The sequence below is a fragment of the Microchirus variegatus genome (assembly GCF_963457635.1).
Source record: "Microchirus variegatus genome assembly, chromosome: 22".
Taxonomy (NCBI): domain Eukaryota; kingdom Metazoa; phylum Chordata; class Actinopteri; order Pleuronectiformes; family Soleidae; genus Microchirus; species Microchirus variegatus.
Window position 1 is genome coordinate 12114446 of NC_139823.1, and position 22030 is coordinate 12136475.

The window sequence follows — 22030 nt, forward strand, 5'->3', positions numbered from 1 at the left end:
TTTGCAGAGTTTTCAGAGACGGTGTATTAATACTCACCCCATGAGAGGATCCAGAGCGATTCCTTTAGGGTTGAGTAAGTCCAGCTGTATGATCGTAACACATGTTATCCCAGCATTGTCGCACACAAAAATCTTGTCAGCAACCCGGTCGACAAAATAAAAATTTCCCGTCAACCAATCGATGGCCATGTGCTCCACATCTGCAATGGAACAAACCACCAGTTAGAGGCCTGTGTGAAACATTTATAAAACACCACAAATAGTGCATTTTCTAACCAAAAAACAACAAAAAATGATATGTTTTCCATGATTAAAACATGACGTTTTAGCTTCTTAAATGTGCATATTTTCTTTGTTTCTTTGCTCCACATAAAGAAATCATCAATCAACAAGACATTCGAGAACATCGTCATTTCGAGGTTTGTCAAACACTGATCAAAGTTTAACATTTTCTCACATTTTATGGACCGAACGATTCCTCGATTAATCGAGAAAATAATGGATAAATTAATCGATTATAAAAATAATAATTTGTTGCAGCTCTATTTTTAATCTATTTTTGAAATAACCCCAATGACATCACCATCTGGGATATTTTAAACAAACAAGGCCCCCAAGAGGTTCCCAGAAGCCAAAAAAAAAAGGGTTTACAGAAAAGGTAGCACTTGTCATGGTGAGCAAATTTATCTTAACGTGTATAATTGGTCCAGTGGGCCTTTAAATCATACCATAAACACTGAGAATCCAGAGTCCAGATCCAGACACCTATAGTCTAACTTAAAATATGTCAGAAAGCATCTAAAATTAAAATATAAATAGGTTGTAAAATAGGTTTGATATTTGTCAAGATCAACTAAGGGAAAAAAAAGAGCACGGTTTGTGAAGCCTGTATGTTTGATGGACAGCTGTGGGAGAAAGGCATGCTACCCAAACCACTGAGTCTAACCTGCCTTCAACCGCAAAGATAACGATGAGAAACACAGAGACGGAGGGTACAGGCTGAGAGTGTGAGACAAAGAGGGAGAAAGTGCCAGATGGGTAAAAGCGTGTGAGTGAGAAAAGTGCTGGCTGGTGTCTGTGCCCGTTACATAATATGAACGTGTTGATAATAACAGAACAGGTAATTACTCAACACGATAAGGGATGTCAGAGAAGGAGCGTATATATAATAAGGATTGCAGCTGAAAACGTACTTTGCAAATGCTGTTGTGTTCTTATTTCCTTTTCCCGTGTGAATCCGCGCAGATTTCTTGCTTCAGCACATCGGAGTTGCCCAGAGGATTCTGAAGACAGGACCCAGCATACGGTTTCCTGCTTGTGCTGGAAATCCAGTGCCAGAGTTCCATTTACACTCAAGGACCTCAGGGGTTTGAGGCCCGTTCCATTTAGGCTGGTGATGACAATACGATCGGCGCCTCCAATGAGAAGCACTGGGCGGCCGTCACCAGGATCTGGAGAAGCAAAAATAGAATGTTATTTTCTTTGTTGATTTCAAAAAAAAAAAAAAAAATTATATAGTCAAGAATCATCAATAGACAAAGAGGCTTTCAGGAATAGAGAAAATATTTTATAAATACAGGGGAAAAAAACATATTTGAGAACAAACACGGGAGAGGAAAACAAAAGGAAATGTAGCAGATATGTCATGATTAAAGAGTCCTTCACCATTAGAGGTAGAAAAAAGCATCAAAAAGACAGAGGGAAAAGGGTGTAATTTAACACCGGATGAAAAAGCACTAAAGCATTTTTCTCCTCCAAAACTATCGGAGTTGAACTAACAACAGAAACTTTGACACTGACTGAAGAAATTGAACTTTTTTTTCCATGCCTTCCTGCTTGGCCTCGTGTCTGCTGGTGAAAGTGAGGAAAGCTCCTTGATGGGATTAATTGACCATGTACACTCTGACAACAGCCTTGCCCCTTAAAGATGACCCTTACTTTTTTCATGATCTCTCACACTCCTTCAAGTCAAGGGCTAACCCCTCGAAATTAGACTGAACGGTCGTAAAAACTGCTTTGCCGACGTCTCAAAACGAACGTTGTGGAGAGGTGCACTTTTCTCTTATTAGGAAGAAGATAGAGTTTTGACTAGACTCTTTGATAGTGGTCTGCTCTCGCTCTCAGACCATCAGCTCAATTTCCAGAAAACATCATAGGGGTCTTATTTTGTTCTTGTGTAATAGAATGACGTGTTGTTTTAATACAAAATATGGGCACAGTAATTGCCACCATGCTACTCCCATGAATATTATTTCAGTATTTATGGATGAATATATTCATGCTGCCTTATTATATATACACACAAAAATATCCAGCAATTGGACTATTTAGTATTTTTTACATGTACCAAATCAAATACACAACATAAATCATATTAATCACAGACACGTTCGTGCGAGTGCATTTTGCATGACCGTAATTACGCAACGGTTTGTGCTGTCGGGAAAATTCCGACAGTTTCTGAAAGCTGAGAAGTTGCACGTCGAAGAGTAACGTGTGGTTATTACGGTAATGTCACTCGGAAGCCGGATAATCAGCATCTTTGACACAAGAAATGGAAAAAGTGGCAGAAACGCCTGTACATAGTTTCCAATTTTTGGCCTGTTTTTGAACACATCGTTCACAATCACAGTGCTTTCTTTCTCTTCAGTTTATATTGTTAATAAGCAATTTTATCATGCAGAAAATTTTGAATAACTGCCAGATATTATTGCAAAAGCACTTAGTCACAGGATAATTTTCTGGCCCTTTCATGGTTAAAATTAGAAAAAAAAGGCCTTAAAATTAAAAATAACATACTTACACATTTACACCTCAATTAAGAACAGAGACTACCTAAGGATGTTTACATATTTTTCAATAAAGACAAAAGTAGAAGCCGTGCTCTTTTGTTGTGCAGTGGGAAGCGCTGTATTTAACAGCCGTTAAATACATTCTGAAAGCGCAAAATCAAGACGGCATGAGCCCATCGGTAAAGTCAGATTTACAAGCGGAGGTACAATTTCAATAAAAAAATGAAAAATAAAAAAATGAATCATACCTTTTCACTTCACTCTGAACAAAAAACGAGAAGTGGTTGAATCAAGATCAAACCGTGTCCACGCCCCACATAAATTGCACTGCAGGGTCTTTTGCCTTCAATCTTACGCTCGGCACATTAATATGTTTTCATATCCTGCTGTTCCTCATCTCCTGGCCTTTGAGAGCACCATTTGGAATTTATATTCATAAGCTTTTACAACTAATAGTAACCCCATAGTTATCCCCGTCCCACTATTGCTCTCTGCTAAATTAATATTAATGCGTGAGAGCATTGGGTTCAGTTAAGTTTATGGGTAATCATATTCAGTTTATTCCTGGTAGGACACCAGTCACATTGATTAAAAGCTGCAACAGTCGTGTTCTCCCTTGTTAGGTGTTTGGGGCCTCCAGCTATCATAAACCCCAGATACTGTATATATACCATTGAGACAACACCTTAAAAATCAATATATAAATAATACACAAGGTTAATCTTGCACTTATGGATGGTGGACCACCAAAAACAATACGTCTTTTGGTCGTTTCATTTCTAAGTGTGCAGTTTTAGTCATCGGGACAAATTTGCTATGTGCATCAGGCATTAACATAAATCAGGGTGACACCGGGCATTGTCTCCGCACAAAATACTCCAGACTGCTCCCACTTAAAGTCTCATGCTCATTAATTTTATCATTATCCTGGCCTGACCATGTCTGCCCGTTCCCATGTGGGTGATAGATGTGGTCACTGCTAAACCACATTAATCTTAACCGAACCAACAGCGGCGATAACGCTCGATACTCCTCTCTCGTCCACCAAAAAAAAAAAAAAACGTCCCCCGTTTATTATTAGAAAATGAAAAAATACATGCTATATGCAGATGAAGTCATTTTCCCCGATGCAAGTGTGCCGCTCACCTTGTTTGGCTTTGCAGGATATCCTGTCAGGCTGTAGGATGTATCCCTCTGTGCAGCTGCATCTGTATGACCCGTAGGTGTTCGTGCAGGTTTGGCTGCATGCGCCGTATATGGCACATTCATCATGATCTTATGGAAAAAGGAAAGGAGTCATTTGTAACAAATTAGGTGTGCTCAAACATGACCCAAATACATAAAGTATACTTAATGTGGCCTCACTCTGGAACCTCAGGCATAATTACTTTTATAACCAATGAGCCTTTTTCGGAGTTGCAGCACCCTATAAATGACTCTGTCGCACGTCTCCGGCAAACGGGATCAAATTCAGGAGGCGTCGCTGCTTTCGCTCAAGCTTTTTCCTCAATTACAATTATGCAGTTGTATGTCAAGTCGTCGGTATGAGCTATAAGGTATGTGCACAGTCCAAGTAAGACCCTACATCTCTAAATTATTATTATTATCATCATTAATAACACTTTGTGAGATTCTCGTCTTCCTTACTGGCTGACTGAATTCAGCCTGTGGCACATTAGAGGAGCAGAATACTGAAAAGAAAGAGACGGAGAAAAACAGAGAAAGCGTGGATTCCATATGTAATGAACTGTACGTGAGGCCCTGCAGACAGATGGTTCTTTTACACCCAGCCTCCCTCCCACTATTCATCTGTAGGAAGTCTGACCGAGGGGCAAGAGGAAAGATTGGTGTGAGGAAAAGCAAAATAGAGCTTCATAGCATTATATGCCCCCACCAGCGCTCCAGAATCCTACCTCTGCAGCTTGTCCCGTCCTCGCCGACCTCGAAGCCGTCAGCGCAGAAACAGAAGGTGCCGTTTCTTGTCATGACGCAGCCATAGCGGCACCTGAGCTCATGGCAGGCTGACAGGAGCTCTACGGGGGGAAAAAAGGCAAAAGAAAGATTGGAGAAAAGAGGTATGAAAGGGTAGGTGGAATGGGAAATTACTTTTTGATTTCCCTTTTTTTCTCCTTGGCTCTTTCACTCTCAACTGCTCCCTTGTCATTTGGCAAAGAGAAAAAAAAAATCAGCTGACCTATGAGAGTTTTTAGACCAGTGTTTCTTTCTAGGTTCTGCCTAGTTTTTCATGTTAATTGTTAAAGTGAATGACAATGAAAAGTAAGTTTCAAACATTTCCATATAAATCCTAAGTGAGTAATGTAAGACATGCGATTAGAAGGATTAAAACTTATTATGAGCTTTGCCAAGTCACAGTCGTGACACATTGATTGACTGGTTTCAGCCCTCGAGAAATGCCAGGATTTTAATTCCTCACGTAATTTTTCCGAATGTTGTGACAAGTCTTAGAAAAAGAAACTGAAGACCGGCTAATTATAGCACGAAAAATGTTGAGCGGAATAAATGGCACAAAGAAAAATCCTCAACATAAATATTGAGCATCAGCTTCAAAAGTTACAAAATGCTGCTGCATTCAAAATCATTTCTTGACAGCGTGTATTTAAATTGAACAGCACAGTGGGAGCTGAATGACAACCTTCCACTATCATTGCTTTCTGAATTAAATCTTAGGCACCGGGTTTAAAGAGTCGGGATGATGCGATATCGATGGACACTTTTTTAAACGACGGCATGTTCAGAAGTTGTTTTGTTCATTATAGTATCACAACTACACTGACACATTAAGATGGATGGAGCTGTTGACTTGTTTGGAACGCAATATATATGTTGTAAATCTCGCCAAACGCTGGTTGTAGCACAATATGTCAACTGATAATCATAAAAAAAAAGCTTAATGGTGAATAGAAACAAGAATGCAGCTTGTGACAAGCAAACTGGAGCTCCAAACAGACATTAATCTACAAAAAATAACCACACAGACCCTTTGCATGGCAGTCATGGACAAATAAAGAGGGCGCTAAAGAGCACTCAAGTAAAGGCCACATTATTCTTCTCCGACTGCGTAATGCGTTATCCGACTGTGTCACCATGGAGACGCCTCGAGTCGTGGTGACGGCCACGTGCTGCAATTTCCCGCCCGATCAGTAGGGGTCGATGCGCAAGGTTGTTGTGCTTCTGGCTACAGTGAGCAATGGTGTCCGAGAGAGAAAGAGAGAGCAAGACTGTTGTTGTTGAAACAGTGGCCGTTTCTCACTTTTCTGTGTGACGTCGAGAGTCGTCATGGAAGCGGGTCATGTGTTAATGTGCGTTAACGTTGACGCCGTTAGCGCTGTTAACCGCCGTTAATGTGCCCAGCACTAGTAAAAATATCTGAGGGCCAGTGGCTTCTTGCATCAGGTAAAAAAGTAAAACATAATCATGACCTGCAATAGTTACAATTTTATTTTCAGAGACATATTAGACCACATTATCCAAAATCAATAACATTCCAAGGCTTTTTTTGCATATCTTCAAAGACACAGCACTTTAAAAGGTGACATTGCTCCAAATGCAACTTGAACTTAAATTAATTAAACCATAATGTGTGAAAGACCATGCAGAGTTCCACATAAAACTCAGTCCACAGGGCCCCAGGTCGCACTTCGGACATGCCTGCCTTAAGCGTCTGCCCCACCAGTGCGCAGTAAGTGACCTTTTGATGTTCCGCAGTAGGTGCCCTTTTCATTTCCGACCCTGCCCTTGTGCAGTGACACACATTCAGTTAAATGGAACTCAATCATCATTAATGTGATCATCTGCACTTCCCTCCAATGACTGTCAAAATTGCTGCTGTCCAGTGAGCCCCAGAAAATTCTTGCTAAGAGGCTAAAATAGGTAAAAGGTGCTTTTTACAACAATATATCAATAGTTCCCAAAACTATAAAAATCTAAGCTCCACTTATGGTGCATATAAATGATGACTATCGATGTTAAAAAAGCCCTTTTATGTCATTCATCCTTAAAAAGAGGGCACATTAGAAACTACACTTTTCATGAATACAATTTTATAAGAGCCCTCAGAGGATCTATGACAAGAGGGGTGAATGGGTTTTCATTTCAGGGGCATTTTCCTTTCTTTTCTATTTTTACACTAATGGACAACAAGCAAACATAGATGTACTAAAATGGTAAAAGCCCGGTGGCCTTTGGTCTTCAATGAATAGAAAGGACACGCTGTGATATTTAATAGTTCTCCTCCCTGGGTGATGGGAAATGGGCCAATGATTGCGGTTCAATAAAGTTTTACACAGTACCTAATTCTGTAGTTATTCTGTACGTCATTGCGTCAGGAAATTGTGACCATCAGGAGAATGGTTTGCAAAACTTAAAATACACAGGCATTTGTTGTGTAGACCAAAAGCCCAAACTGTGGGGAGAATATCAAACTTTCTAGCTCGGTAGCCTGGAGACACAATTCAACAAGTCATTTTTTACTCCACCTGAGACATACTTCAACTAACCACTTGAAAACAAGGCTAATCATCACAACGAAATTGAGTTTTTTCAACAATTCAGAAATGTTAGCAGGGGCCTAACATGTTTGAAACGGTGATGTTAACATCATCAAGAAACTGGGGAAATTGCAAGATGCTGTTGGAGACTTTATTTCCAAATTATATTTGCTACAAAAACAATTTAATCACTATGGAAAAAATCATTTTCTAGCTTTATCCACAATTTCAAAATGCATCAGCTCAATTAAACAAGACACCATGAAAGTTTTTACCCTCTGATAATGAAACTTACAGTCTGCTGATTCACATTTTTAATGTAGCAATGAATGTGACACAACACAAAACAACTGCATCCATTTGGAGCTGCATTATCAGCTTCTTTCCGGTGACTTGTACTTAGCCAGTTATTAAATTATATGGGTTAATTAGAAACAGATCAGAATACACACAGCAGTTCAGCCTAAAGGTTGATCTGTCTCTTATTCTTACCCTTCTGCAACTGAAAAATCATCTGAAAATGTGTGAATTGTTCAGTTATTAGGAAAACTGCATATTACAGGATATGTCAACAAGCTAAATATGACAAAGGTCACTTGATACCACATTTTTAAATGAATATGAGCAACAAAACAAAGCAAATTCACAGCATGATGCGTTTTTGGATATTTGAGGGTTATATGGAGTGAGAGATTGTGGCAGGCATTGGAGTGGACTTCGGAGCATCTTTCCTGGCAAATTAGAGTGATTAAATCTCATGGAGGGAAATGGCAAAATGGCAAATGTAATCAGCCCATCATCCTCGGCACAGATTGAGAATAACGCCAATTATACCCGCTGACAAAGAACCACATACCATACATTGTCAGCGACTGCCATCTTTTTGAAACATTAGCATTTGAATGGTTGAGTATAAACAGACTTTCGCTGTCCCATTCTGACTCTCCATACACTCAGAATACACTGTATGTCAATCATATTCAAGGAAAAACAATGGCTATGTGAAATGAGTTCCTGACTGCCTTTTATGTTGGCGCGGTAAAGTAAAGAGGAAATCCAAAGCTGGAGTCTGAACATCTCCTCTGCTAACTTGGAATAAATATGTGGGTTATTGTGAATGACACTCGTGTTGACTTTTAATACAGACACCGCAGGCTTTTGATAGGAATGGAGGCAGAAAAAGAGCCCGAGCATGTGTAACGGTGATGTGTAGTGATGCGCCGCATTAAGTGATGTCTTTACATTAGGATAGTGTTCCTTCAGTTCCTGTAATTTTCTTTGCTCTGCGTGGATGGGAGTAGGTGCTTGAGTGAGGTGTTATTTCTCTTGCTTTTATTCGGAGAAGAAATTCTGTTTTGCATTCTATGTTAAGTGCTACACAAACCTAATTGACTGATTTATATCAGATGAAATACGGTTACAAAAGGTGTATTGCTCACCGTCCATTTCCATCATCGGTGTAATCCTGAATGGGGGATAATCCCCATCATTTCATACGAGCGACTAGAAATGGCCGTCCAGCTCACTCACATACGGTTATTTTGAAGAGCCATAACGGGAGACTGCATCCTTCCAGTCATTCAAACTCCTGTCAACACAGCTGAAGGCTTGAGATACTCACTTCATCCTCCAAAAAACTGTTAAGTCAGATGTGTGGAAATACTCAAGTCTCAAACTGAAGGATGAAAATAGAATGGGATGACACACCCTTAGAACCCGCCAGAGGAAAACGCCTGTGCCTTGGCTCGACTCTTCCCACCAAACTCCAGGTAAAGTTAATTAACCATCGTCACCGTCAAATATTTCACACTGCATTTGTTGTTTAGTTCACACTAATGTTGCCGTTTATCATTATATCACTTAACTTAAAGACGCTGTGCACTGATTGAACGGACCCAAATGTAGTTGACTTGTTTTTCCTCAAACATTAATGGCGACATTAAACTTGTTGTTTGGTTTCATTTGACACATCTACTGAGCTTCTCATTTCAATGTTAACTATTAAAGCTCCCATAGAGTGGTCCTGTCGCACATATATGTGAGTTATGGAGGTCTACTTACATATATTAACTTGTTTTATGGTCAAAACCTCCTAGTGGCTGTAAATGTGCCCATATGCCCATGAGCTCTCCTCACTGAAGCTCTCGTCAGTCGTTAAACTGAAATCTCACCCCCAGAAGAAAGACTGTGTTGTGATTGGCCAACCAGTGTGAGCTTTCCCAGCTGTCTTGTGATTGGCCAATACCTGGAAGTGACACCAGCTCTCAGAAGCACAGCTCCCCCCTCTGGAACGGTGGATGCACTGCTACTCATTATCAAAACATTGTTTTAACAATGTTTAAAAATAGTTTCGTCACAACTCCCCGCCGCAGTCCTTTTTACGCCTTTGACCCAGAGTCAGAAGACACTGTCACTCGTGATACGACCTCCACAAAGGACATTCTTGAGCCCTTCACAGGTGGGTCAAAATTGTTTAATTTTTAAATTTTTAAAACTTCAGTGTGGACCCCATGTAACCCCATGTATTATAATCCATTGTGTGATATGGTAACTAGCACCCTTCCCTGATGTGAAGCGGTATGTCAAATGATTACATGCCAGGCCACAGATATTCAAAATGAACCCTTATATCTTCTCTAGACACTAGATGACCAGGCTTCCCTCTTGGCAAACACAGAGTGCTGCAGGGTTTGAGCAAGCTTGATGTTTTCCATAAATCTAGACCCTTGCCATGCTACTTCGTAGCACATGAGTCAATAGAGCAGGGCATGCAGCCTATGGTCAGTAGATATGGTAAGTAATGCTCTGAGAAATTATACACAAGCGTTTTATTATTAGCATACAGCCTAGAAGCACAGTTGTCATTTGTTCAATTAACTTCCTCTCATATAGAAAAATTGTGCGCATGCAGAAATATCCATGTGTTGTTGAACAAACACATTAAACAGCCCAATGCAATTCTCAGAATGTAGAAAACTCCGATTTAAAGTGTCTGACACACTGAAATATGCAGCCTATAGAGGGAGATTCATATTCAGGGGAGAAAACTCTGTGCTAATTTGCAGTCTGCAGCAGCATAATCTGCTATAATCAGACGTATCAACAGAATGAGTCAAGCAAATGCAAAAAAAAAGAAGAAGAGAGAACTCCATCTGTTTTCACATAGGGCCTGGATAGTTACCATACTGTATTTGAAGCCGCCGTGTCTTCTGAGGGTTTTGAGAAAGTTAGGATTCCCTCAAAATCTATCAGCGATGTGAAAATGAATACTTCAGAGTGTATGATGACGATGTGCTTGAACTCATACTAACAGGTCAAGCTCTCTGACAATTCAAGGCACACTGTGCACATGTATTAAGAATGAGTATTAAGTTAGGCCATTGTTTTTGGTCAATGTTAAAGCATGACGCGGCTACATGACGACCGATTATTAAAATGAGTCTCTAAAGTAATGCTAAACTTTAAAAACAGAGGCACACATACGCAGTACACAGGTACGCTGGTTCTGCATATTGCTGCTCTTTTCGTTTAATAAACAGAACACTCCAGTTTGACTGTAGGTGTGCTAAAGGCGCTAGTGGAGCTAACGCAGCAAACGGAGCTAACTGGCAAACAGTGCCTCGACTCTGGTGTCGCGGCACGTAAACATGACGTCACGTGCGTCTTTTTCTGGTAAGTCGTCATGGAAACGCGTCATGCGTTAAGTTAACGTGGCCAGCATTAGTTACTGAATAAAACTATTGATTTGTTTTGATGCTTATTTTGACAGTAAAAGCCGCCGTTGTCATTTTATTCCCAATACGTTTAAGTTTTCAGCAGGGGGTGACTCCGGGTTCGAGGCTAATTTGCAGTATCATCTCAGCTCCAACTGTGGTCGCATGTCTCTCCATGTAGTGATAGTAGAGAAGTATCTCGATACCCTGCCATTAAATATGGCACAACACCCTCTGCTTCCACTTCCTGCAGGGATAATGGCTGTGCTAAGAGATTTTAGCTTTCAGTGTCAACAAGAAAAGGGGCATTGTCACTACTATGTGTACTCATGGTAATGGTATTATTTCCTCTTTTTATTTTTTTTGTTTTTACCATGTTTTATTTTCTCATGTTGTCTTTTCTAAATGATTGCCATAGCTGTAGTGTTTACTCGTCTACTGGCTAATGGGGGATCCTGAACATCCTGAAGTCATGCTGCTTATCCACAGCTTGTTGACAACACAAAAAATAAATTTAACTCACAAACTTACAAAGGTCTGTGCTGTGCTGAACACATTTTCTAGTTTGCTATGCAGTTAAATTAGAGGGAATTAGAACATAATGTTGTCTATTACATGCACTGTAATTGTCTTCCTATTTGTGATATCCTTCTATTGGTATTGTCTTTATGGGTAAAACAGATGACATACAATATTTCATTGCAATTGAAATATTTCTTTAGTAATAAAAGAATTACAAAGATAAGGATAACTCACATAAGCCCAGTCATATGATCTAAATCAACTTTAAAATGCTTTCTGGAGTTTCCATTCACAGATCTTATTGTGGACTGACCTGAACAAACTTTGCAGGAAGATTTTTGAATCAGTCCTGTGAGGAGAAAAATAGTCTGGTATTTTTTTACACTTTGCACAAATCGGAATCACAACTTCCAAAAGGTCTTGTTTGAGGTTATCGCTGCTGGATGAGGTTAAGTGACGTGTGTGCTGCGAGTCAAAGAGCGCTATAGGTTCCCATGGTAGCAAACATATCTATTAACACATCCCTCCTGTCTGAATTCACAGCTAGTTCCCCCTATGTTAGTCTGCGAGTTTCAATTAAAAACAAGATAAATTAATTTGTGTATTTGTTGAACGGCAGACACACACACACATCTAGTGCAACAATACAGCAGAAGTTTCTCAGACCTTACACGGTTAGCCAAACAGATGGCAGGGAATGAATGGTGAAAACGACTGCCAAAACAAACAAGAAGTCTGAACAAGAACAGATTAACCCAAGGCTGACGGTTAGATTGCCCCATCTGGCCTAATTTAGGGATGGCCATAGCTGTTGTCTATGTATGGAAAGCATTTTTTTGGCACTGTATTTGATGTGGGAGAAAAAAGTTCGATCCATGGCTGACACAGGGACCTTTAATAAGTGGGAATCCCACCCATAAATTAGGATCTGAAACCATTCTCCGAGTCTGAGCTGTGGTTGGTGTCCTCTGGGTGGCAAGACAGACTAGATGGATTTCACAACAGTGAAATTGGTTCATGTATTCTCTGGAGTTCAAACATTCAAGAAGAGTGCACAGGGAAATCTTATTTCTATAAGATGTGCTATGATTGCAATGACACGTTTTTTCTTTTTTTTTTTATGTCTTCAGATAGTTATCTGAGAAGCTTAAGTGTGTCAGCTTTGATGTGACACGGAGCAGTCCGGATGGTCTAGAAGGTATAATTTCCCCAAGAAATTGAGAAATACATGTGCATATACATGTACTTTTCAAAAAAAATGTAATCCTGGAGCTCAAATGGGGCTCAAACGTGACAGTAAATGTTGATAATCCCTCAAAGCACAATTTGCAGAGGGATTTGGGAACTGGTGCACTGCCAGGATTCTGACATGCCCTTAAATACTGGCAGAAATATCACGGGAGTGGGTGTAGAAATCTTCCGACAAACAATAAAATTTTAATTCTAACCACTCCTGAGGAAGAAAATCTGCTGTAATAGGCTTGGATGACACCAGATTGTTTCCTCATATTAGGCGAAGTAATGATATGAGTGACAATATCTCGCCCAGGCTGAAACAACAAAGTAAGATGCATGCAATATTGATTGCCAGTGTCTGCTGTTTGTTTGTGTTTGTGTTGTTTGTGTGTCTGTTTGTAGGCAGCGGGGCCTGGCAGTCAATCAAAATGAAAACAACACTTGGAAATTCAACAGCAAAAGCAGGAACATTAACGCCGAATTCAAGGTACGGTTAATGTATTTAACACTTTGAAAACAGTCGAAGAATTACCTTCAAGCCATCGAACGTATTTCTTTTGAAAACTCAAATAATATTTAAAATTAAGAGAAAATTGCAACCTTGGCTCCTCCACTAAAGAGACACTTTGACAAAGCAGAATTGTAATAAATATGTTAATATGCGACAGTTTGTGATAGTTTTCAATCGAGTGAAGAAGACTAAAAAAAAAAGAATACTGGGCTTTATTAATGGTTTATCATTTTGTAAGAGGAGCATCACTTATAGGCTCCTTCAGACTGTGTTTGAGGTGTTTTCATGAAAAGCTAATCAAGTGAGCGAATTGAATATTGTTCAGAGGCAGAGGGTGTATGTTTTAGCCTGATTATTTTATTTTCAGAGCGGTGTATCATTAGGAACTGCACTTTTGTTATCTGTATGATTTTTATTATCAGGAGTCACAATCATAGATTTTATTCGTATGCAATCATAGCGTGTGTTTTGGCAAAGAAGACGAACTGAGGGACTATAATTTCACACTTTCACATCATCTTTAATTTTAAACCTCCAAAATCGACACCCTACCTGACTCAATGGCATTCAGAGGACTGCAAACACGTAGCCTTTGACAAACTGTGTCTCGACGTGGTAATGTAAATATTTTATCGAGCATGTCAAATCAGTAAAATCAGTCAATCTGCTGTAAAATGTATTACTTATTTAATATTTCATCATGTTTCGAGGACGTTTCGCTGTGATGACTTCAGTACAGATTGACGATCACATCCAAAATAAAGTAGCTATGTAAGATTTTTCATTGCCAACATTACAGTATCTATATATAGAGAGTTTTATTTTCGATTTTTACAATTTTTCCTTGTCTTGGAGTGTTGACTTGTACATGTGTGGGTATTGGTGGACTTCCTCGTATAACCTCAAATCAAAGTTTCCTCAGTTACCCCCTCGTCTTTGTTGTCTCTTTTGACCAAAATAGACAACCTTCTGGACTGAAAAGTGTTAAGTGCTACAGAGATTATGCGCAGATGGCACAACAAGTCCGTGTGGAATTAAACTGGTGGAGTTGGGCGGAAATCCGCGAAGGGTCTGTGCAGACCCGGGATGTTGAAATTAATGTCACACGGACCAGATGCAACTTATGAAAACCCATGTAAACGGATAAAACACAAGCTAATAAGCAATTTGACAAAATACAAGCTGCAAACACTCACATAAATGTGTGTTTATAGGTCACATATTCAGGCTTTACAAAATGTGTTTTTTTCGTCTTCTTAAGTGTCAAAGTTATGACCCATTTTATATCAAATGTTTAGTCTTGATATAGCGTCACAAAATAGACAATTTTTCCCTATTTTTGTTCATAAAAATAATCCAAGTGAACTTTGAACTGTGACCTATTTCCAAATTTAACTAATTCAATTTGATTTTCAACTTTTTGAGTACTTTTTGCTCAGGTGTTTATATACTTGGGGAACATTTCTTTTTTATCAGATTGTCTAGGTTGCACTGAAAAAAAGGATAAAAGACAACTCTTAGAACACTCTTGGAATAAGGGCTCCAAAAGGGTTCTTCTACAAGGGCTGAGGTTCTACCTGAAACCATTTGTGACCCGCCACGGACCAAGCGGGAACAAGTCGGCAAAGCGCAAAACGAGAAAAAACAGGAAAAAGGTTGTTTTTTTTCAAAATTAGGGATTTCCGTTTTTTCAAAATTACACAAGTTGAAGTTTTGAAGAAGCCACTACATGCTTCAAATCACAGTATTGTGGGTCTTCAAACCATAAAATTTGTGTTTGAATTAAGGTTGTTTTATCGCTGTGAATCGCTCCTAGTTTGGGTGTGGCGATCTCACATTCCAGAGCTTTTGTTGCTTTTTCAGCCAATCAGCTGACGATCACGGAGAATACACATGGCTAATTAATATGCAGCTCTCACTCAGAGAGAGCGAGGGAGGGGGAGAGATAGGCCTTTGCTTCTGAAAAACCCTTTCCCTAAAAAGGGTTTTGTGAAAGAAATTTCATTGGAGTCATCGGTGTTGGTTAAATCGTGTCTTTACTTCATGCATGAAGGAGAGAATCTGTCACCGAAGCTGGTCTAAATGTTCTCTGAAGTTGCTTCAGAGAGCTCAAACATATATACAGTCACATCAAAGCAAGTTACAACAAGACAACCCACTTTCTTTATGACCCACACATGTCATCCTGTGCCCCTCATGCCGACCCCTGCTTTACGATCCCATCATTTGTTCACAGCTTGACTTTTGGTTAACTGTTATCTTTAACAACATGGAGAAAGCCTTACACTAAAACCATCCACGAGAACAGGAACACAATTTATTTCCCACAGTTTTTCAAGGGTTCTTGGTAACACGAATGGTTTCAGTAAGAACCATTTTGATCCAGAGAACCCTTAAAAATCCCTTTCCTGAATAAAGGGTTTTAAAAGGGTTTTTGGTAGAACCCGCCAAAAGGGTTCCAGGTGGAACTTGGATAAAAAGTTTCTTCCTGGAGCCAAAACGGGTTCTCCTATGAGGACAAGGCCAACAGTGTATAGTGTACATTCTTATATAGTGTATGCTATACATTAACACAGTAATGGGGAAAAAAGCAGCCTAAATGCTTTGTGTTCTAAGGGTTAAACATCAAAGAGGAACTTTATTCAATATTCACTCTGGCAGAATACTGATGTCTGCAATGAACCAAAGATTTTGTGATTTACAAATGTTTTTACACAAGAGTCAGGTGAAGGAACTTAAGGTGGAGGCTGCAATTTTTTTGTTTGTTCACTGAAACGTCCAACCCATCTATCGAGTATACTAAGGAGAGAAAAGCTCTTGAAGCTGAGAAGCCCTGTGCTAAAGCAATTAAGGAGATACAAGTAAATACTTCACTAGTCTCCTTAGAGCAACCTTCCCATAATGGGCACGGAGATAACATCACTACCAATTGTGCAGTTCAGGTCAAGCTGTCAAAAGGTAACAAGATTATCAAGGCAAGTGGTTGCCTAGATGCAGGAAGTTCTCCCACCTTTCTATAGAAGGTGTTCAAAGTCAACTAAATGCTGAATGAATGTAAGCCAGTATCCTTGATGAAAACCAGATGGGAAAAGAAAATAACTATTATCCATGACAGAACGTTTGGACTGGAGGTGGCAAGCCAGGACAAAGATGAAGTGAATTGCAAAGCCAGTAGCCTTCACCCAAGAATATAAAGAATTCAAAGAAACAAATTACATGAGACTACCGAAAGAAATCACTTTATATTAGAGGAGGATAAACTGACCCACAACGACTATTGGTCTTCTGATCGGAAGTGAGGCACCTAAAATAACGGCTCTGGAAGGTGATTAACAGTAGAGGTGATGCTCAATACGTTGTTGAAACAAAGCTATAATGTGTGGTTAATGGGCGTCTTAATTACTGTGGTTGCACAAGCAAACACAATTGCACTCATTGAATTCCGCTGTTCTACATGGGTGAGTGCATAAAACAATAAAACAACAAATAGACGGAAATGAATAAACAGAAATTAGATATGTCTATAGAGGACGAGCAGTTCATGCACATCATACCAGATCGGCCTGACTGAGCGGCGAACATTGCACGCTCAAATTCCCTTTGGAGGTCGAGTACATTTGAACGCCAACCGGCAGAGCAACAAAACAAAGTCTCACAAAGACTAAAATATCATTAGGATGCAATTAGTGATTACCTGATGTACAGTATATGACTGAGACCAAATACATAAAAGACACCACTAAACCAGGCAGGACCAGGAAAACGGTATTTACTGCAACATGGAGTGAGGCAACCAAAAGCAAAAGAAGATTTGTGTTGTGTTGTTCAACACAGTTTAAGAACTCTTAAATCAACAGTTTTTCCAAAAGAAGTGATGTGTAGTTGTGGCAGACACTAAGAGATTGTAATAAGTTTCAATCAAATGCCTCAAAAGTGAATTGGGTTCAATGATATATCTGCAATATCACACTAAGATACAATCTGTCTTTATTTTGTGTTGGAATTCTCAGCCTTGTCCTGCATTATTATGCAGATCACCCCATCATAATACACAAGAGCCTTCTTGTTTAATGATGTAATCAGACGTCAATGGGAGGTTTTCACTTAATAATCACAGGTAAGTGGCATCGTTAACCTTTCTCCGAGGGATATGGAGGGGGGGAAACAGTTGGAAACGGCTGAAAAATGTCTGCCTCATTTTTTTTTGTTTTGAAAACACAAGGTTTTTCTTGCCGTATTTATCGTAAAGTCGAGATTCCACTTTGAGGAAGACGGCCGAAAGCATTTTGCATTTGCATGGTTTTGGAACAGTGATCTCAATTGGCACTACTCTGGAAAAACCACCTCATGAGAGTGTAAGAATGTTTCAGTGATATTTGAGAGGTTTTTAGTTTCCATTACCAAGTTTTGCACATTCCTAAGGGTAATGGGAACAGCCTCATGCTTACAACACCATAACTAAGTGGACCTTCACCGCATGTGTGTCTTTTGACATGTACCAGGTAGGGGAAACAGTTGGAACATCTATTGTATTAATCCGTGGCACAGACTATAGAAAGACATGGCCCCCCAATTACAACTAATTTAGACAACAGATTTAGACAAGAGTGGTGTAAATAAGACGGTCGATACGGACGACTGATCATTTTTCCCCAAAGACAACATGCTTGAAGGTTTGGCAAAATGAGAGAAAATAAAAGATCTGAGACGACCAAACTTCCTTCCTGGGGGTAGAAAATCAGAGCTTACAGTGGGATGAAATGGAATAGGGAGAGCAAAAGCAAAAGCTGTGGAAGCCATGCTTGTATTGTGCGCAGTGAAGCGGCTCTTTCATTGGCAATGAGAGACTAAGCACATGTTTTAAAAGCTTAAATAGAACACTATAGTAGGGCTTTTGGAAAATGCAGCATGTGAGACAGCAGTATTGTGTCTGTCTCCTCCAGCTGCTGACTAGCACTTGTTTTACAGGCCTCATTTTTTAAGGTTAGGAGAGTTACAAAGCATGAATTATAGCAATGGAGTTTATGTGTATTGTATTTTTTTTTTGTCTATCTCTCGCTTCCAAGCAGCATCAACAAATGGACTGGTTTTGCTTTAAATGTCAAGCAATTAGGAGCTATTATTAAATGAGGTTATAAATGACGAATGCACTTGTGCGCTGTGCATAGATAGGAATACAAATACCAGCGTGGTTATGATTGTGTTGTCTAAATGTCAGTGGAGGCATAACATCCGAACGGCGCGTCTGCGCTTTTAATATTTGTCAATGTTTCTTGAACTTTCGCTCACTCAAATTCACAGTAAGGAAAATTAATGCATATTAGTTTAAGTTTAAGTTAAGAGAAGGTAAAAGTGAGAAAAATAAGAGGGCACTTAACTGCCAGAATCATTAGTCCTGAAGACTATAAATGCACCAATATTACAGGGCAGGACATAGCTATTCACTTTCAAACACGACAGCTGTAAGAGCGACTAAAGACTTAAAGGAAAAAAGAATGAGAGAACAAAATAGGTTGACATTTGGACCTATAATTAAATTTTTATAACATCCCTTGACAACCATACTAAGGGCCTGCCCACATGGAAATGAGTGTAGGTGGATATGCAAAGTTTTTTTTTGTTTCATATTGCTATTTCATCCACACAGAAATAGCGGTTTGTAAGACCTGAAATGTTGTTTTTTTGGAAAAAGTGGGAAAATCTCAAAACGTCGGCATTGTGTTTTCGTATACGGTACTTTGGGAAAACAATGTCATAGTCCAACCTCTCTGTGCTGGCATTAATCGATTATTAATCAATTTCTAAATTAATCGTCAACTACTTTGATAATCGGTTTGAAGCTTTTTTCATTATTAAACCAAGATCTCTGATTGTTTTAGCTTCTTAAATGTGAATATTGTCTTAGATTCTTTGCTCCACATAACAAAGAAGAAGACATTCGAGAACATCGTCATTTCCAGGTTTGACAAACACTGATCAACGTTTTTTAACATTTTCTGACATTTTATGGACCAAACGATGATTAATCAAGAAAACAATGGCCAGATTAATCAATTACAAACATTGTTAGTTGCAGCTCTAGCTGCCTCTATCTTTGCAGTTATTGTCTTCCTTCTCTTGTGTGCGGTGATTGTTTGGCAGTGTTGCCAACTACTTTCATTGAAAAGTAACTAAAGTCAACCCTGAAAAGAGACGAGAACATGTCCTGTCCTCAGCGAATTCAGACATGGGCGTGAAGTGTTGAAGATTAACAGTGAAAATGACTCGTAACCTATTTTCACAGACTCTATTTCTACTTGAATGAACAATGCAGATTAGTGATGGTTCTGCACACAGTCAGCCGCACTGCACATCCACAGCTCGTTTTCTTGTCTGTGACTTTGTGTTGTCTGTGCGGTCACAGTGATTCTCTTCTTTCTCTGTGTCTACAGTCAGACTGACTCTCCGCCTGCAGTAAATACGGCTGGATGAAGTTCACTCGTGCGACAGAACTGGAGATTTCCCTCTTGGAAAGTAGTTTATGTTTATGCCTGAAAGTCGCTAGATTTTGTCACTGGTCGCTTTTTGGGAAAAACAAAAGCTTCCGGGGGTCTGTAAAGTCGCTTAATATAGCGACAAAGTCACTAAGTTGGCAACACTGTTGCTTGGTCTGTGCTTGATTATAACTTTTATTTACTTTCTTTATTTCCCTGTCTTGGTTCATTCTGTCTCTATGATTATAGACATTATAATGTGTATCACATCATTTGTAGGCCTGGAATATGGTACTAGTGTTTTGAGTCGTTTTAGGTCGGTTTTATGTGGATGGAGACATTTCGCTTGTGGGAAACCTTTTCAAAACGACAAAAAAAAAATGTTTTGTTTTGTTTCCTTGTTGATAAGGCCTAAATCATCAACTCTAATGCAACTACTGTAACTACTTGTGCTTGGTGTTTGATGTCAGATTAAAGTGATGGCAATGCTCCTATTAGCTGGTTTTCCAAGAGTCTGCATTAGTCACTTTTGAAAATATATATTTACTAGTGTTTCCCCTACAATTCTGATTGGGCCCAGTGGTACTCACCAATCACACTTTAGATTAAGGAACACATCTTTACCATTAGCTAGGTGCTTACTAACATACTGTGTTACCATTATTTGGGCATCTAAACATTATTTTCCGCATCAACTAAATAGTAAATTTAGCTTATTCTTCTTTTCTTTACACAACAAACCAAGTTGGGCGGTGGAAATGAGCCCTCGTGAGCTCCCGAAAAGGACAGTGGACAAATACCAAATGAGCAGATAAAGCACTGTATTGTGAACCACATTCTCCATAAAAACTGATGTTTTATCACCTGTGCCAGTCGTAAAGCTAAGACTGTATTTTCTTTCCCGCGCATTCACACAAACTCGGCTGTGTTTCCCCCTTTGTGTTGCACAATAAACTATCAGCTATGATATAATTATGTCAACATATAAAAAAATGAAACATAATAAGTAGAACTAATGTGGAAAAAAAGCATTTATAGAATGCCATAATGTATGCACTGCAGGGCCAATTTAATATGTCACCCAATTTTATGCAACACATTTTTCGGCAAAAGGGTCCCTGCTCCGTTGGTGCGAGACAGACTGGTAGTACTTCGGAAACTGCTGATCTGCTGGGATTTTCACACACACACACACACACAACCATCTCAAAGGTATATTATAAGAGGATGATTCGGTAAAAGAGAAACTGCCCAGTGAGCTGCAGTTTTCTGAGCAAAAATGTCTCGTATTCAATGCCAGAGGTCAGCGGAGAATGACCACGCTGGATGGAAATGATAGAAAGGCAACAGTAACTTAAAAAATATCCTTGTTACAACTATGGGTATGACTAGACTATTTCTGAGTACTGTCACTGCTTTTTTGCTTTATTTTCATGTGATCTTTTGTGGTAAAGATAAAGATGTTGCCAGTGATATTTAAATCAGAATCACACCCACAACGCTGTAGATACGCTGTATCTATATACAACTTAAGCTTTAAAAGTTTTTACAAAGTTTATTTTATTGTTTTGTTGTGTGCACCACACAACAAAACAATAAAATAAACGTTGTATTTCTATCAATAAGTAACGCAGAACACACGCTATAAACACACCAAACGAACAACAGAGAGATGAGATAGAGATGCGTCAGTAAAGTAGATTGGAGAAGGCTTAAGTAAAGTACTTTGGAGAATGCGTAAGTAAAGTACGTTAGAGAAGGCGTAAGTAAAGTACGTTGTAGAAGGCGCTAGTAAAGTACGTTGGAGAAGGCGTAAGTAAAGTACGTTGGAGATGGCGTAAGTAAAGTACGTTGGAGAAGGCGTAAGTAAAGTACGATGGAGAAGGCATAAGTAAAGTACGTTGGAGAAGGCGTAAGTAAAGTACGTTGGAGAAGGCGTAAGTAAAGTACATAGGATATTTTTTTCAAAAACCATAAGGCCATGAGTGTTAAGTATTTACACAACGTTTCCATGAGCGACTTTAGAATACAAGGTCAGAAGCTAAATTGTGTTTAGTTAATGATGACATTATCTTATTAAGTGTGAGCAGCAGAGACTTCAGAGATTCTGCCGCACAGCCCGAGAGCCTGTGATTTAGAATGAGCAAGTCTCCTGAAGGTGAACGAAAAGAGTTTGGTGATTTTTCCATCAGGGCACCTTCATATCAAGTCCTCTCAGGGAGTTCTGCATGTATATTCATAAGAGGTGGACAGAAAGGGGAGGGGGGGAAAAGTT

The 22030-nt window shown here is 39.3% G+C and overlaps 1 protein-coding gene across 1 annotated transcript in view; it reads right to left on the reverse strand.

Moving 5' to 3' along the window:
• lrp1bb (low density lipoprotein receptor-related protein 1Bb) overlaps nucleotides 1–22030 on the reverse strand; it is a gene marked incomplete at both ends in the record, with an annotated part of 246847 nt that overhangs the window by 136688 nt on the left and 88129 nt on the right. The window contains 4 exons of the mRNA XM_083909007.1: nucleotides 38–200; nucleotides 1194–1451; nucleotides 3939–4067; nucleotides 4706–4825. Of these exons, the coding sequence (XP_083765133.1) occupies nucleotides 38–200; nucleotides 1194–1451; nucleotides 3939–4067; nucleotides 4706–4825 (670 nt within the window). The remainder of the gene's footprint in view (nucleotides 1–37; nucleotides 201–1193; nucleotides 1452–3938; nucleotides 4068–4705; nucleotides 4826–22030) is intronic.